Source organism: Glycine soja, chromosome 16, assembly GCF_004193775.1.
Source record: "Glycine soja cultivar W05 chromosome 16, ASM419377v2, whole genome shotgun sequence".
NCBI classification, from domain to species: Eukaryota; Viridiplantae; Streptophyta; class Magnoliopsida; order Fabales; family Fabaceae; genus Glycine; species Glycine soja.
Window position 1 is genome coordinate 26,662,686 of NC_041017.1, and position 18,262 is coordinate 26,680,947.

An 18,262-nucleotide genomic window follows, 5' to 3' on the forward strand; every position below is an offset into this window, starting at 1 on the left:
CTTTACAAAAATGGGTAACATGAAATTGTGTCCTTTGATGCTATGCTTGTTATTAGCATTCTTGCTTGGGGCCGCAGCACAAAATTGTGGTACCCAAGTTGGTGGCGTGATATGCCCAAATGGTTTATGTTGCAGTCAATATGGGTGGTGTGGGAACACAGAAGCCCATTGTGGAAGAGGTTGCCAGAGCCAATGTACACCTGGCTCCACACCAACACCAACAACACCTAGTGGAGGAGATATAAGCAACACCATTAGCCGTTCTCAATTTGAAGAAATGCTTAAACACCGAAACGATGCAGCGTGTCCCGGGCGTAATTTCTACACCTATGATGCTTTCATTGCTGCTGCTCGCTCTTTCAATGGCTTTGGCACAACCGGTGATATAACCACTCGCAGGAGGGAGATTGCTGCTTTCTTCGGTCAAACTTCTCATGAAACCACAGGTTAGTTCATTGATAACTAATTGAATATATGGTAGCTAAAATTAGTACGTATTGTGAAGCAAAACTATTATATATACGAATTGGCTGATTGACAACGATATCAATTATATGTATGTTTTGTGTGTAGGAGGGTGGGCAAGTGCACCAGATGGTCCATACGCGTGGGGATATTGTTTTATCAACGAACGCAACCAGGCAGATTATTGTACTAGCGGCACCCGATGGCCTTGTGCTCCTGGTAAAAAGTATTATGGCCGAGGACCAATCCAACTCACACAGTAAGTCATTAATCCTACCATTTCAAGAAAAATAAGAACAGGTTATTATAATTAAGTTTCTGCAATTAATTTAGATGAAACCCATTTCATTAAAACAATAATAAGATATGTATGTTAAACCTAATATTTACATACACTCAAAGGATGAAGTAGCGTAGCATATGATATGAGAGGGCTAATGGGATATTGAGCTTATCAATCAATAAATATATTAGATTACACTTAAGGGATATATATCAAGTATATATGAGGGTCTATATTAGTAATAATGCATGTTTGTAGCATATGAGTGAGCTAATGGGATGTGTTGACCCTTTTTAACAGCAACTACAATTACGGGCTAGCAGGAGAACAACTTAATCTAAATTTGCTAAACGACCCGGATCTAGTATCCAGAGACCCAATTGTGGCATTCAGAACAGCCATATGGTTTTGGATGACCGCACAGGGAAACAAGCCATCAAGCCATAGTGTGATTATTGGAACATGGAACCCATCTAGTGCTGACTGGCAAGCGGGTCGGGTCCCCGGATACGGTGTGATCACCAACATAATCAATGGCGGGCTCGAATGCGGACGGGGCCCGGATTCTCGGGTCCAAAGTCGGATCGGGTTCTACGAAAGGTACTGCCAAATCTTTGGAGTGAGCCCCGGGAACAACTTGGATTGCAACAATCAAAGGCCATTTTAATTGCTTAACTAAGCAAATTACTCTTACAAATAATAATATATAGTATGTAATAAAGGGCCAACAATGATCCTATACATGTAACGGGAACCTTATTGCTAACGAAGCTCCTTCTGTTATCATGTTATAACAAAAAATAATTAATGTATTACCATCTTCTATGACAAAGAGTTGCTGATGAATAACGACAATGGATTAAAATTTTGGGAAGCATTACCATTTAAAATTATGGAAATTAGATAATTAATAATTTATGTCGATAAATTGAAATTTTGATAATAGTAGTTCTTTTTTTAAAGCTGGTAATTCATAACTACCATAATCTTTTTAAAAGAATTATACATTAGTCATTGCCATGCCTTCGGTGTTGGGTAGGAATAATCTTAATATCTTGAACTTGAATGGGTTTTTCTTATGAGTCACACATTTAATTGAATTGAAAACTACTAATTTATCTTGTGAGAAGCACAAAATGAATATTTATTTTATACAACAAAAATTATATTTTATAATATATAATTTTTTATTCTAATTATATAAATTATATTAAAATTAAAATCTGTAACAAATAAATATTCTCTAACATATAAATTATATTTTTATTTATGATAAACAAATTTATAATTTTTTTTTCAAATTAACAATTTTTTTTTAAAAAAAATTCAAAGTTAAGTTAGAACTACAAATGCTGAAAATGATAGGCTGAAACAAATAAAAAGTTAAGTTTTTCATTTTAAATTAAAAGTATTAGATGATATATCATACTCATGTAAGGAGCATGTTTGAATTTCAAAAATAATATGTGTGTGGGTGTGTGAGAGAGATATAATTATAAGAGTCATTTATTTAATCAACTATGTGTGTGAGTGTGAGAGAGATATAATTATAAGAGTCATTTATTTAATCAACTAACATGATAATCTATGCTTTTGAAAGGTGTTGAGTTTAATTATAATATCTAACATTTTTTTAATGTGTTTTTAAATTCAATATAATGATTTTTCTTAGTGAATTTATATATAAGGTGTTAGAACAAAGGATGAAAGTTTGAAAAAAAGAAAGAAAAAAAAAAGGCTTCAAGTCCCACATCGTTCAGGATAAACACTTGAATAGTGTTTCACTCCCTATATATAGAGAGCTCATTTCTTCATTTTTCCTTGCCCCAGTTGAGAAGCATTTCTTCAATTTTTCTTTCTCCCTCCTATATTTCAGCAGATGCATTTCTGGCAAACTTCTCCCTTTTTCTTTCTGTCGCTCTAAAATTTTGGTTGACTTTAAGAGTGACTTTTTAAGTCATATTTTTTCGGTTGGCTATAAGAGTAACTTTTTAAGTCATTTTTTCGGTTGGCTATAATAGTGACTTTTTAAGTCATATTTACAGTTGGCTATAATAGTGACTTTTCAAGTCATATTTTTCGGTTGGTTATTAGAGTGACTTTTCAAGTCATATTTTCGGTTGGCTGTTAGAGTGACTTTTCAAGTCATATTTTTGATGGCTTTAGAGTGACTTTTCAAGTCATACAAGAGGGTGTAATTCTAGAAAAGGTTCCCTCAGTGCAGTGGGAATCTTATACAGTGATCTGAGCTATTTTATCCTAGGGACGTCGTGGTTGATAGTCTGCTTGCACAATTTTTTGGCAGTGCCACGAAACGTCTTAAAGAAAGCGACATTGTCCGTGACTCAACCAGTAATTTTTTCGGTTTGCCATAAACTATTGTTACAACAATTTTAAGACGTTTTTGATTCTGCTATGACTACCGTAGATATTACTAGCTCGAACATCAATGACCTCAACAAACCTTTTAGGTTTGAAGGGTATCATTTCAAACGTTGGCAACAAAAGATGATGTTTTCTTTAACTATGAGAAAAGTTGCCTATGTTTTGAACACTGATATTCCGGTGGTACTTGAGGATGCTGAGAAGGAAGTGAAGGATAAAATGACTATGGAGTTAGCTCTCTGGAATGAAAATGATTACCTATGCAAGAATTTCATTCTGAATGGGTTAGCTGATGATCTTTATGATTATTATAGCCCATATAAGTCTGCCAAATTAGTTTGGCTGGCTTTGGAAAAGAAGTATGATACTGAGGAAGCTGGGACTAAAAAGTATGTTGTTAGCCGCTACCTCAAGTATCAAATGACTGATGATAAATCAGTAGAGTCTCAATCCCATGATATACAAAAAATTGCTCATGATATCATATCAGAGGGTATGGCATTGGATGAGCAATTTCAGGTTGCTGTCATCATAGACAAACTGCCTCCTGGCTGGAAGGATTTCAAAAACCTTCTCAGACACAAGACCAAAGAATTCTCTTTGGAGTCTCTGATCACACGTCTACGCATTGAGGAAGAGGCACGCAGACAAGATCAGAAAGATGAAGTGTTGGTTGTGTCTCACAACAACACTAAAAGGAAGAACACAGGTGCAGTTCTGAAGCCTATTGACAAAAACTTTAAGAATCAGAATCGCAATGTGAGCAATACCTCCAACCACAACAAGAACCCCCCAAGGGTCCAACATGCTAGACAACATCCACCTGCCAAGAATAATCCTGGTGAGCCATTCCTCTGCTACAATTGTGGCAAACCGGGACATATGGCACGTAAATGCAAAAATCCTTCAATGACAGGTGCTCCCCTGGCTAATATGACTCAAGAGCCATACATAGCTGTGATAACAGAAATCAATATGATTGGAGGATCAGATGGATGGTGGGTAGACACTGGCGCCTCCCGCCATGTCTGCTATGATCGTGCTATGTTTAAAACATACACGAATGTTGAAAATAAGAAAGTGTTGCTGGATGATTCCCACACCACTACTGTTGCTGGAACTGGAGATGTTGAACTGAAGTTTACCTCTGCAAAGACTTTGATTCTCAAAGATGTGATGCATACTCCAGAGATGAGAAAGAATCGGGTTTCTGGTTTTCTTTTAAACAAGGCTGGGTTTACTCAGACCATAGGTGCAGATTTATTTACTTTGACCATGAATGGGGTATTTGTAGGGAAAGGGTACGCCACTGATGGCATGTTCAAATTGAATCTTGATATTAATAAAGTTTCTCCTTCTGCTTACATGTTGTGTGATTTTAATATCTGGCATTCTAGACTTTGTCATATAAATAGTCGTTGCATATCTAACATGAGTAACTTAGGTTTTATTCCAAAGCTATCTTCAAATCACTTTGAAAAATGTGTTTTTTGCAGTCAATCTAAAATAACTAAGTAATCACATAAATCAATAGTTAAAGAATCTGAGCCATTGGATTTAATACATTCTGATATATGTGAATTTGATGGAACGTTGACCAGAAATGGAAAAGGATATTTTATCACTTTTATTGATGACTGCTCTGATTATACATATGTATATCTTATGAAAAATAAAAGTGAAGCGCTTGACATGTTTAAGTTATTTGTAACAGAAATTGAAAATCAATTCAATAAGAAAATTAAGAAACTTCGAAGTGATAGAGGCAAGGAGTATGATTCCAGTTTGTTTAATGAGTTTTATAATTTGCATGGAATCATACATGAGACGACTGCTTCATATTCACCTAAAATGAACGGTAAAGCTGAAAGAAAGAACAGAACTTTTATAGAATTAGTTGTAGCTACTATGTTGAGTTCTAGTGCAACATCTTTTTGGTGGGGCAAAATTTTGTTAACTGTTTGTTATGTGCTAAATAGAATCCCCAAATCAAAAAGAAAGACATCTCCCTATGAGATATTAAAGAAAAGACAACCAAATTTGTCTTATTTGAGAACTTGGGGATGTCTGGCCTATGTAAGGATCCCAGACCCTAAGAGGGTTAAACTTGCAAGTAGAGCCTATGAATGTGTGTTCATTGGTTATGCTATTAATAGCAAAGCGTATAGGTTTTATGACCTAAACGCAAAAGTGATCATAGAGTCAAATGATGCTGATTTTTATGAAAATAAATTTCCTTTTAAATTAAGAGATAGTGGGGGTACTTCATCCAGTTATCTTCCTGCTATTAGTAGTGAAAATCTTGCACAACCAGAACCAGATATAGAGCCTCGAAGAGGTAAGAGAGCAAGAATCGCTAAAGATTATGGGCCCGATTATATGGCTTATACATTAGAGGAGGATCCATCAAACCTCCAAGAAGGTCTTCTTTGGATGCTGACTTGTGGCAAGAAGCCATTAATGATGAGATGGATTCTTTAGAATCTAACAAGACATGACATTTAGTAGACTTGCCTCCTGGTTGCAAACCAATTGGTTGTAAATGGATCTTGAAAAAGAAACTAAAACCTGATGGTACTGTGGATAAATACAAGGCTCGCCTTGTAGCCAAGGGTTTTAGGCAAAGAGAGAATGTGGATTTCTTCGACACCTTTTCACCCGTCACTAGAATAACATCTATTCGGGTGCTAATATCTCTTGCTGCTATTCACAGTCTAGTGGTACACCAAATGGATGTTAAAACTGCTTTTTTAAATGGTGAATTGGAGGAGGAAATCTATATGGAACAACCTGAAGGGTTTGTGATTCATGGACAAGAAGATAAAGTCTGCAAGTTAGATAAATCTTTGTATGGCCTAAAACAAGCACCTAAGCAGTGGCATGAAAAGTTTGATAACTTAATAGTCTCGAATGGGTTTAAGGTGAATGAAAGTGACAAATGCATTTACTACAAATCTGTAAATAATATTTGCACTATCATATGTGTATATGTTGATGACCTTCTCATATTTGGTTCAAATATTCATGTAGTGAACGATGTGAAATCATTGTTGTGTAACGACTTTGATATGAAAGATCTCGGAGAAGCAAGTGTAATCCTTGGTATTAAGATTACTAGGTCAAAAGAGGGAATTTCTCTGGATCAATCTCACTACATTGAGAAGATCTTAAAGAAATATGACTACTTTGATTGTAAACCTGCTAGTACACCATATGATCCAAGTGTAAAACTATTTAAGAACACTGGTGAAGGTATACGACAAACTGAGTACACAAGTATCATTGGCAGCCTTAGGTATGCCACTGATTGTACTAGACCCGACATAGCCTATGTTGTGGGATTATTATGCAGGTTTACCAGTAGACCTAGTATGGAGCACTGACACGCTATTGAAAGGGTAATGAGGTACCTTAAAAGAACCATAAACCTTGGATTACATTATAAAAGGTTTCCCGCTATGCTTGAAGGATACAATGATGCATATTGGAACACTCTTTCAGATTATTCCAAAGCAACCAGCGGCTATATATTTAGCATCGCTGGTGGGGCTGTTTCTTGGAAGTCAAAGAAACAGACTATCTTAGCTCAGTCCACTATGGAATTTGAGATGATAGCACTAGCAACTGCTAGTGAGGAAGCAAGTTGGCTGAGAAGCTTACTTGCAGAGATTCCTTTATGGGAAAGACCGATACCAGCTGTGTTGATCCATTGTGATAGTACCGCGACTATTGCAAAAATTGAGAACCGTTATTACAATGGTAAGAAACGACAGATAAGTTGTAAGCAAAACACTGTTAGAGAATTACTCTCAACAGGAGCTGTTAGAATGGATCACGTATGCACTGATGACAATTTAGCAGATCCTTTGACGAAAGGATTAGCTAGAGAGAAAGTCCATAACACTTCTAAAAGAATGGGACTATTGCCCTTACTATGATGATCATTCATGATGGTAACCCGACCTAAATGACTGGAGATCCCAAGAACTAGGTTCAATGGGTAATAACAAGTTATGAAGTGATATGAGATGAACATGCTGTTATAAGTGAAAGCAGCATGATTCCTGAAGTAACAAGAGGATGAGTTATGAAAAAAATTCATAATTCTTAATGAGATCTGTACTCTACGTTGAGTGGAGTACCTAGGCTACAGGAGTACTCTTGATAGACTCACCTATGTGAATGTTGAAGTGGGGGCCGCTTCATATGAAATTTTGGGCAAAAATTTCTAGAGCGTTCACTATACCGGGATAGACGTGCATGACCTTTAACGCACGAGCTTTATAGAATACACCTATGAAAATGTTGTGTGTGGTTTGATGTCGGAGATAGAGTTCAAGACTTCGAGTCACTCTAGTAAAATCTGAATCTTACTCACTATGCAAAGGTTCAAGTTGTATGACACCTTTGTTTATGCACAATTTTATGAAATCCTCGAAAATCTTCTTTTCAAATTTCAAGTGGGGGATTGTTAGAACAAAGGATGAAAGTTTGAAAAAAAGAAAGAAAAAAAAAGGCTTCAAGTCCCACATCGCTCAGGATAAACATTTGAATAGTGTTTCACTCCCTATATATAGAGCTCATTTCTTCATTTTTCCTAGAAGCATTTCCTCAACTTTTCTTTCTCCCTCCCATATTTCAGCCGATGCATTTCCGGCAAACTTCTCCCTCTTTCTTTTTGTCGCTCTAAAATTTTGGTTGCTTTAAGAGTGACTTTTTAAGTCATATTTTTCGGTTGGCTAAAAGAGTGACTTTTTAAGTCATATTTTTCGGCTGACTATAATAGTGACTTTTTAAATCATATTTTAAGTTGGCTATTAGAGTGACTTTTCAAGTCATATTTTTCGGTTGGCTATAATAGTGACTTTTTAAGTCATATTTTAAGTTGGCTATAATAGTGACTTTTCAAGTCATATTTTTCGGTTGGCTATTAGAGTGACTTTTCAAGTCATATTTTTTGGTGGCTTTAGAGTGACATTTCAAGTCATACAAGAGGGTGTAATTCTAGAAAAGGTTCCCTTAGTGCAGTGAGAATCTTATACAGTGATCTGGGCTGTTTTATCCTGAGGACGTCGTGGTTGATAGTCTGCTTGCACAATTTTTTGGTAGCGCCACGAAACGTCTTAAAGAAAGCGACATTGTCCGTGACTCAGCCAGTAATTTTTTCGGTTTGCCATAAACTATTGTTACAACATAAGGATGCGTTGGTATATATATATATATATATATATATATATATATATATATATATATATATATATATATATATATATATATATATATAAGTAAATTATACTCTCCTCACCTGAGATGTACATATTACATCCCCTTCCCTCTTATGTTAAAGAATAAACTCCCCTCGCATGACAGATTCAAATATATAAAAATGTACGTTATAAAAAAAATCGTTAAATTTCTGTTAACTTTTATTAAAAATATTAATACTAAAACATCGTTTACACTAACACCTCTCAAACATGCAAATATTGCACTATCTTCTTGTGATAAAATGCACACTTCCCTCTCTTAACGTACACATTTTTAAATGAATCAATTTATTTATATTAAAAATATGTTATTTAGTAAAAATAATTATTGTAAAATTTAATATAATATATATTAAAGTATATATATAATATTCAATTTTAAATTATTATTTTAATAAAATATTTAAATGATTTAAATTTAATTATATATTTTAAAAAAATCATTATGTAGTGAATGAATCAAATAAAAATTATTTTAAGATATATTTTAATTAAAACACATTTTAGAATCTTATCGTGAGTATTCTTTAGAGATATTAACAATGTAAATAGAATAAATTATATATTTTAACATAAGAGAAGAGAGACTGTATAAAATCGCATCTCTCAAGGGAGAAAAATATAATTTATTCTATAATTTGACATAAGAGGAAAGGATAGTGTGTATAATTGCATTTCTCAAGAGAATGAAGTGCAATCTACTTTAAGAGCTTTATGTTAATTGTACTAATTAAATTATATATTTTAACATAAGTAGGAAGTAGAGTGTAATACTCGCATCTCTTACCCTCTGTTTAGATGAGGTATTTAAATAAGGCAATTTATTTTTTTAGTGAATTTAAAATACTCCTATCATAATTTGCTTGTTTGGATATAGGATTTCAAAAAATTTTAAATTTCATCTTTTTTTAAAAGAATTTTAATAGACTAAAATAGTAGAAATTAAAATTTCACCCTAATGCTAAGAGTTTGAACTTTTCTCCTCTCACACCGTACCATAGGCCCCTTTGTTTTGTCTCTCACACCTTGCATTCTCTGCATCCTCTTGCACCCTAGCTCTCCTTCTTTGTCTCACTTGTTCGTTCTGCTCATTCTCTCTCATAGTAGTTGTAGGTTTCTCAATCTTTGTTCTCTCTCACAGTAATTATGGGGTTTGAGCCTCAAAAAACCTACCTCTCTTTTTTTTATCTTTGTTCTCTTTCTTTAACAATTTCACCATTCAACAACGATTTCTCTCCATAATCATCGTTATCATCATCAACAATAATGCTTCATGTGATTTGGGAACTTTGGGTCTTCTTGTTGTGTTGTGCATTGTTGTAGTGGTTTTTGGAAGAGAAGGCTTGAGCCAAACGTTGTGTTTCAACGACAATGATTGGATGTGAAGATGGTGACGGAGGTGAAAATTATTTGCAAGCAGAACATTCCGATGTTGGACGTGAAGAAGTACCACCTTCGCGTGGCGCAAGAGCACAACGTTAACGTTAAGGTCATCGAGGTTTCTCCCACCTCTAACGGCGTTCCCATCTTCGGCCACGTACGAGTTTCTTCTGAATCGATTTCCACCGAAACGACTCGTTTTGAATCGATGAGTGCTACTAGGTTCCCTTTCACGGTTTTTTGGATTTTTTATTTCTGAGATTTTGATTATTTAATTATTTTGATTATTTAAGTCATTAACCTTGAATATTTAATTCCCTTTCACGGTCGTCGAGGTATATTATTTTGATTATTTAATTATTAAATATTAAAAATTTAATTATTAAATATTTTCTAGAAGTAAAATTATTTTGAATATTTAAATATTTAAAAAGTACTAATATTTATTTTCATTCAATATTAAAATTTTATTTTTTAAATAAATATTTAAAAGTGGAAATTTGAATTTCATTGAAATTGAATTACTTTATTCAAACAAGGAAATTAAAATACAAGAAATTAAATTATTTCATCCAAACAAAATATTTACAAAATGAAAGGAATTTAAATCAAAACAATTAAAATGTCGTGTATTTGAATTTCCTAGAAAATTTCGAATTCTTCATCCAAACATAAGGTTAGGGAAAATGAGTGTAACTACTTATACGTGTTTTATATCATTTTAATTTATATAAATATTTCTTTGAAAAATTATTATCTTAATAAATACATATTTGCAATTGTATATAATTTTAAAATATAGATATTTTTAAAATTATTTTATATTACATTTGTAATTATTAGTTTTTCTTTTAAAATTAATTTGCGCTGCTTTCATCATATAATAAATAAATGTTCCATTAATTTTAGAAAAATAGATCTGTGGGTATTTAAACGTATAGATTACAATAATAAAAAATTAAATGGTGAATACAAAAATAAGATAATGCTTATATAAGTAAATCATATTTTGTTTAGGCTAATAACTAGTGGACTTGTAAATTTGTCTCTAGTAATTTCGTGTTGATTAGTTCACTTTTAGTTCTACATTAATGGAACATTTTTATCATTATGCTTAGAAAAAGAAAACAATCTTCTAGCATTCAATTTGTGATCATATACATGAAAAGTTAAACTTGATAGACACATACTAAATAATACATCATTATTTGACACAACCAACAAAAAAAATATACATTATCAAACATATGTACAAATAAATTTCACTTAATAATTTATTTTAAAGCAATTGAAAGTGAAGAACTGTAAATAATGTCTGGAAACAAACTTTTAGTACCAACTATTAGCATTCCTCTCTTCTTAAAATTTATTTGAATCGTGTCAATTGAGAAAGAAAAAGTATTTGTCTCCAACACTATTCCCTTACCAAATTTTAGCCTCCATTATGGGAAGCTTTCTAATTAAAGCTCATATTGAAACACTCCATTAATATTGTGGGAATGTGAATGTGAGCTTAGAGAAAATTAACAGTTCCTCATTGTGCCAATTGAAAATGAGAAAGTGGTGGAGTGAATATCTATTAGGGAGGTTCCTAATTAAGCAACGCTCACGCACGGATGCTTAATTTGGAGGACCTCAAGTTTCTTTTCTAGTTGCCGCTGCCCACATTCCTAGACAACATATGAAGCTTCTTTATCTTCTGCTTCAAGGGTTCTCTTCGTCATTTTCAAAGTCATCGTCATGTCAGAACTTGCCTCATGTAAGTTCCACCACTCAAACCACTCACCCAACACAAATTATCCACTCAACTTGAATCTTTGTCTATGTTTACCATTCTGAATTCGTCACTTTTAAAATTAAAAGTTCTGTAGGTAACCAGTGTGGTCAACTTCTGGAGTTGTTATGATTGACTTTTTGTTGATTGTCAAAAAACATAAATTCCTATGAATACTTGCTAGGACAGCAGATTTAAAAACTATTTTAATCTTTGTAAGTGTTGATGTATGACAATAGAAAAAAAGTTTCTCAAAATGAAAGTGTGTGTGATCTCAGAAAAACAAACCCTGAGAACCAAACATCCGAAAGAATTGCTCATAACTGTAAAAATAAACTTTTATTATTGCTGCTGATCGAATTGTAGTTTGTGGGCATCATTTTCATAGCCAGATATTTCACCTTGCTTTATTATTAAAATTGTTATATTTAAGCTATTTTACATGAAAAATAAAAATTGTGTACGTAATTGGAGCCAACCATTCATTAGGAACATGCACGGTTCAAACATAGAGTTGTCTTCTCCGCACTTGATACACATGGCTTTGCCTTCGTCCACCAACATAATTACAGAGAAAGGGATCGAGGAAGAGGGAGAAGAGGGAGACAGGTAACGTCGACAGGATTGGAGGAATTTTTTTTAAGTTTTAATCTTTTTTAATATTGATTAATATGACTCATCGAATGATTAAACTGTAGACACATATGAACTCACTTTACTCCTTAAAAATGAAAATATTCACGTCTATCACTGTGCATGGCTGAATCGGAATTGGGAGTGCCATGTCTTACACGAAAGTGGTTATCTTAGCAGCCGAGTTTTGACCTTTATTGCTGCCTTATTAATGTTAATCAAAGACAATGAAACTAATACCACATTCAAAGAATTTTCTCATGTTATTAAGAGTATTTACTTATGCAACAAATGGTTTTAAATTCGGACTGGCTAGTTATAATGCTGAGAATATCATTTAAAAGTTAATAAACAAAGGTATTTTATTAAAATTATTATAGAGAAAATATATCAATAAAATTGAATGTTGACTATTTAATTATATAAATTTTTATTTTAAATTCTTTAACCATTTTTAAAGCATAATGAATACTAGAATAATCTTTTTCTGTATAATATAGTGACAATATGATTAATAAAAAATTAAAATAAAATAGAACCTCATACAAATTATACAAAATCCTACCATTAGGTTAACCCCACTGAATAACATAAAACCATTTTCAACTTACATTATTTCAAGGTGCATGCATTACGGATAGAAAAATTAAACACAACCAGTTATATATTATATAAAAGTCAAAATGCTAGATATAAAGTCTTCTATACTATTGTCACTTGTAGTTAAGCGTGTGCAATGTACATGATAAAAATGTATTAATTTTTATTAACTAAAATTTGTAATATATTTACTTTCCATCACTTCATGAGGGTTGATTTGTGATTAGTAGTTGATCATCTGACGATAATCCTAACAATAATAATGTTGATGATGATGATAATGATGATCATGATAAGATAATTTAGATTCATTGTTAGGTTCACCATAGGTTAGAATGTGTGTGTGTGTGTCGGAGTGGAAAAAGTCTCGACTCTTTCCACGAAAATGAAGTTGAAAGAATATAACCTCACTCCATACCTTTTTTGTTTCTTTTTGTATGTTTTGTTTTGCAAAGATGGACTGCAGGTATTGGGACCTCATAGTTTAGCACCTTACTCTCTTTAAATTCCTTTGTGATAAGTTTATTCACTTTTTAGTAACTTGGCTCACCTTCAAAAACCAAGAAAGACTTGAGAATGAATTGAATCCTTCGCCGTTGCATCATGTTCATCTCTAAGTTACAAATTTTAGTGGTACACATGGCTCTAGCTAAGAAAAGACTACCCTTATTTATTTCAACCTTGCCAAGCTATGTGTTGTTGCTGGAGGATTATTGAGAACCAAAGATATGACTCTAATTTCATAACTTGAGTTTGAATGGGTGTTATCTCTACCTTTAGTGTCTTAACTGGTGATATGTTATGCAGGAGATGAAAAATAGAAAAAAGATATGGTTCAAGTATGAGATCAAAACTTATTGGGATTTTGGCAAGAGTATCAAATGGCTCATGTAACAAAGTAGCATCTCTATAGGGACTTGTGTGATAATTGGGTAATTAATAGCATAATTTCTAGACTACGAAAATTGAAGAATCAAGAAACCAAATTAAAATGATGATTTCATAGAAATTAAAAGTAAAAATAAGAGAAAATTGGTTGAGGAATTTTATTGAGTACTTAGTGTGTATAGAAAATTGAGATGAATTCAATGAGATAAATTGTTGGAATTTAACTTCATTGGAATTCGTACATGCAATGAATATGTATTCCTATTCAATCAAACTTATGTTATTATCAACCCACAAATTTATCCTAACCTTAATTCCTTGAGTGAGATGACCTAAATCCCTCAAACTAGCATACCAAATGATTTGCATTAAGAAAAAGAGTTTATTGATGACTAATCCTTTTTACCTATCCCTAGGCATGAAGAAAATTAGTTGTCTTCTTCAGTTCACAATCCAAAGGAATTTTCCTAATACACTTGGAATCATAAAATTATGTAAATAGGTTGATAAAACAAAAAAAAAAACATTAAGAATGGAAGAAGAACAATAACGATGCTTTACTAAATACAAATAAGATAGAAATTACATGAAAGTAGGATCAATTACATTAAACTCCAATGAAAAACAATTTAATTTTTTTTATCACTTTATGCACTATTTGTACACTTCTTGTAGACTATTTTGTCTCATTTAATAATAACAATAAAAGGTTTTCTTTTGTATGGACGACCAATCATTTTCACTCTTATGTCAAGGGATTTTCCTCATTAAGAACCTTTTTGTATCTTGTTGATGTTGTAGTTTATAATTTGACAGATCATAATTTTGAATATACAATATATGATGTATGAGCCTAAAACTGAAACCATATATAGAAACATAAAACATAAATAACATGTGTAAGATTGCAAGTTGAGTTTTTTTTTTTTTTTTTTTTTGCCTAGACCATATATATCTTTCACCGGATATAATCTTGTTTGAGTCAGGTAGGATAACGATGGTTAGTAAAGCTCTTCCTCTAAGTATTTAACATAATTACACATCCAAGATTAAAACCAGACACCCTTGGTTAAGTTGGAACAACCTCACACCAGTTTATTCACGTATTTGGTGGTAGATTACAAATGGAGTTTAACGGTGAATAGAAATTTTTTAAAAAAAAATTCATAAAAACTAAGGAAAAAAATGATGTAGAAAATGATCACTTTCTACATCATTTATGGCCTAAATCGATGTAGAAAGTGATCAATTTTTACTACCCCACTCTATATCAATTTTGAAACACTACTACAAAAAGGTATTCAAATACGGTTATTTTATGCTTTCAACAATAGTTATGTTTGAATTTGCCATCGTGGAACGTTGACTTTCCACGACAATTTTTAAATCGTCTTAGAATCTCATTTTCTACATCGATTTTCTAAGATATCATCTTACAATGTGTTATTTTTTATTTTAAAAATTGATAATTTCTAAGAGAATTCTTCAAAAATCGTCTTAGAAAGTGTTACTTTTTGGTTAAAAAATGTCTACCACACCTTTTATCATAATAATCAATAGATTCTTAGTCAAATTCAAAATGACAAATCTATACATATATAAAATAGATGACTATGTATTTATGGTCTCAATTAGTGATATGATCCAGCAAGGGTCCAATTATTTCAAATGTCTTTTGCAATGGATGAAAGACTCAATGACCAAAGCAAGACCAAAAAGAACTAAGAAGTCTTTCCAAAGCTTAGTCATGCAAGTGTCCAAATCAAGAATTGTCTCATTTGTAGAACTTGAAGATAAATTCAACAAACTTAAAGACATTAATTTGAAGAGCATAATGAGCCCAAGAGTTTATACTCAAGATGCATCTATAGGCTGAAGTTTATTTGGATGGATTACATAACTTTTTGTCTAAAGAATTAATTAAGGTCCATTTTCTAATTTTCCTTTAATTTTTGTATTTTATTTTCATGTAATAAGTTCATATGGTTGTTGACATCTTTTAGGTCAGTTTTTATATTTTTAGGCTTCCCAAGTTATTATAGTGGTTAGTGGGGTTTTAGTGCTAGTGGGATATTTAATGTTAGTGAGAATTTAGTTCTAAGTGAAAATTAATTCATAGTGGGATGTTTAGAAGGAAGCCTAGCCTATAAATAGTAGGAACTTTGTAGCTTTAAGGAGATTTAAGTCTCAATGAAAGTTTAAGTTTTCTCCCTTTTGTGAGAGCTTCTATTGATTCTTGGGAAAAGAACTGAATCTGATCTTATTAAGGCAATCTGTGATGATCAAATCAATGACTTATCACTCAACTTCTCACTTATTTCTTGAGTGTGACGCCTGCAATATCCTTCTCTAAAAGAAAACTAAGTTAATTTCTAAGTCTGAAAACTTTTAGGTAATCCGTCCCATTTCCTTGTTCATATCAATTAATCACTATGTGTGTAGCTGTATTTTTGAATTTAAAAATAAAGAATATATAAAATTTTAAAAAATATCATGTGCAAAAGCCTGAACATCTCATCAGGATTCGCAATAAAGAGAGGACCAAGGACAATGTTACATGTAAAAAGGAATTATAGAAAGTAGAAAAATATATTTGCTCCAATTTTCAATATTATCTGCTCCTACTTAGTTGTTTTGTGTTTCTTGAGATTACATCAAACTAATTATCCTTTTGTATTTGGCTCATTGACTTGAAATTGCATCAATTACCAACCATATAGGTTTTCATCATGGATTATGCCTTTTTCTTTCTCCAACTTCTTTCTTTCCTCAGCTATATCAAGTTCCATTAGAAACTTGGATTAGATACATGAGGCATATGGAATCACTTAAACAAGAAAAATGAGATATTTTAAGAAAGGAAAAACTAGAAAATGTTGAAATATCATTAAATCACCTTATGGCATCCAAGTTGCACAAACAAAATCTTTGCGCTTCCTACTACCAAAAGATGTATTGATCCTTATAACCATGAAACATTTTTTCCTTGTAGTTGATTCAACTATCTTTGACTTCCCTAGTATAGCCCATGATTCAACTGTATTAATAACATTTTTATTCCACTACCTCTAACTTCCCTTATACTTCCACTCCTAGTAAGGTTAATGCCAGCTCCTCTAACTAGGATGGTTGCCGGTTGAACCATGAACACAACAAAGCCAATTGGAAGTGATGCCAAAACCTTCACTACTAGAAAAATGATTTTTACAATGTTGATTTAACATTGGTTAACAAAAAAAATTCTTAGAAAGAAACACGGTGACATTTCTATAAATAAATACAATCATTCTATGATGGTTTCATGAAAATTGTCTTAGAATGGTTGTCATTTGATGCCAATTTTTTAAAAACCGTCTTAGAAGATAGCCCGTGTTGGAACGGTTTGTCGGCAAGTGTACCGATTTGCACAAGTGATATAAAACGGTAAGACCGAGTATCATATCCTCGGAGAATTTATTTCACCTAGATCATGTACATTCACTATGTAAATACTTATAGGGATTAAAATAAGGCAAATATTGAGTTCTGTACTAGAAAATCTATTTGAGCATAAACAAAATATCTAAAGCTATAAAAGGTGAAAACTATCAAGTTAAAAGCGTTAGGGAGTGTTCTATTGAATTTCTCTTGATGTCTGAAACATGTTTTCTCTATTTAACACTATCCTAGTGTTCTTATGCTGAGAAACTACTGAAACCATGATTCCTCACATGAATGAGCCTAACTCTCTTTAGACTTCGTCCTTGATCCCTCAACAAACTTGTTCTAAAAGAGTTGCATTAAACCTACAGCATAAAATGGACTAGATCACTGCACTCCATTTAGCTTGCTCTATCAAGTTCTAAGGTTTTAAAGCATTTTCCAATACTAAAAAGCCTAACTACACATAAAAATGGGTGATCAAGCCACAAACATGTAAAATAAGCACAAATAGAAGCAATGAACACAAAAAATAACATTAAATAGATAGTGAGAATATTACATCAAGATGGTTTAGTAGAACTCCCCAACAAAGGAGCTTAGCCTTCCATTACAAGCAAAAACTCAACACTACAAGAAAGAAGCTATTTTTGTTGAAAGAACTTGGAAGAAGATGATGGAGGATGTCTCCTCTAGCCTCTAAACCCTAACTCTTTTTTTTATCTGGACTAAGCTTTCTCTATTGCTCAAAACTCGTCTCCCTCTGCTTGTTGTTTCATTTCTGCCAACCTCAGTGTTTTAAAGGCTCTTGGACCTTTCAGCTTCCGAAGGCTCACTTAGCAAGCATGTCTCGCTAAGCGATAGTTAGTGAGTTTTCACTAAGCGAGAGAGGGTGCGCTGAGCGCGAGAAGAGACAATGTCCTCGCTGAGCGGGCTAGCTGCACGCTGGGCATACAAATCTCTGGCTTATCCTTTTCTAGGGTTTCCCATCCGCTAAGCGAGCTGGATGCCTCACTAAGAGGATGCCTCTCGTGAGTGGATCTACCTCGCTAAGCGAGTCATCAGCTGCTTGAACTTTCTCTTCTTTGGCTTAAAACTGAGTTGAATTCAATATTAAACCACAAAAATGGAGTTTCTACTCTATAAAATCATACAATAAATAAAAAT

At 32.8% G+C, this 18,262-nt stretch overlaps 1 protein-coding gene across 1 annotated transcript in view; it reads left to right on the forward strand.

Moving 5' to 3' along the window:
* The window catches only part of LOC114389476 (endochitinase A-like), a 59,525-nt gene continuing 41,263 nt past the window's right edge, over window positions 1–18,262 (forward strand). The window contains exons 1-3 of the mRNA XM_028350169.1: window positions 1–446; window positions 574–724; window positions 1,049–1,408. Coding sequence (XP_028205970.1) covers window positions 11–446; window positions 574–724; window positions 1,049–1,408 — 947 coding nt within the window. The 5' untranslated portion in view covers window positions 1–10. The remainder of the gene's footprint in view (window positions 447–573; window positions 725–1,048; window positions 1,409–18,262) is intronic.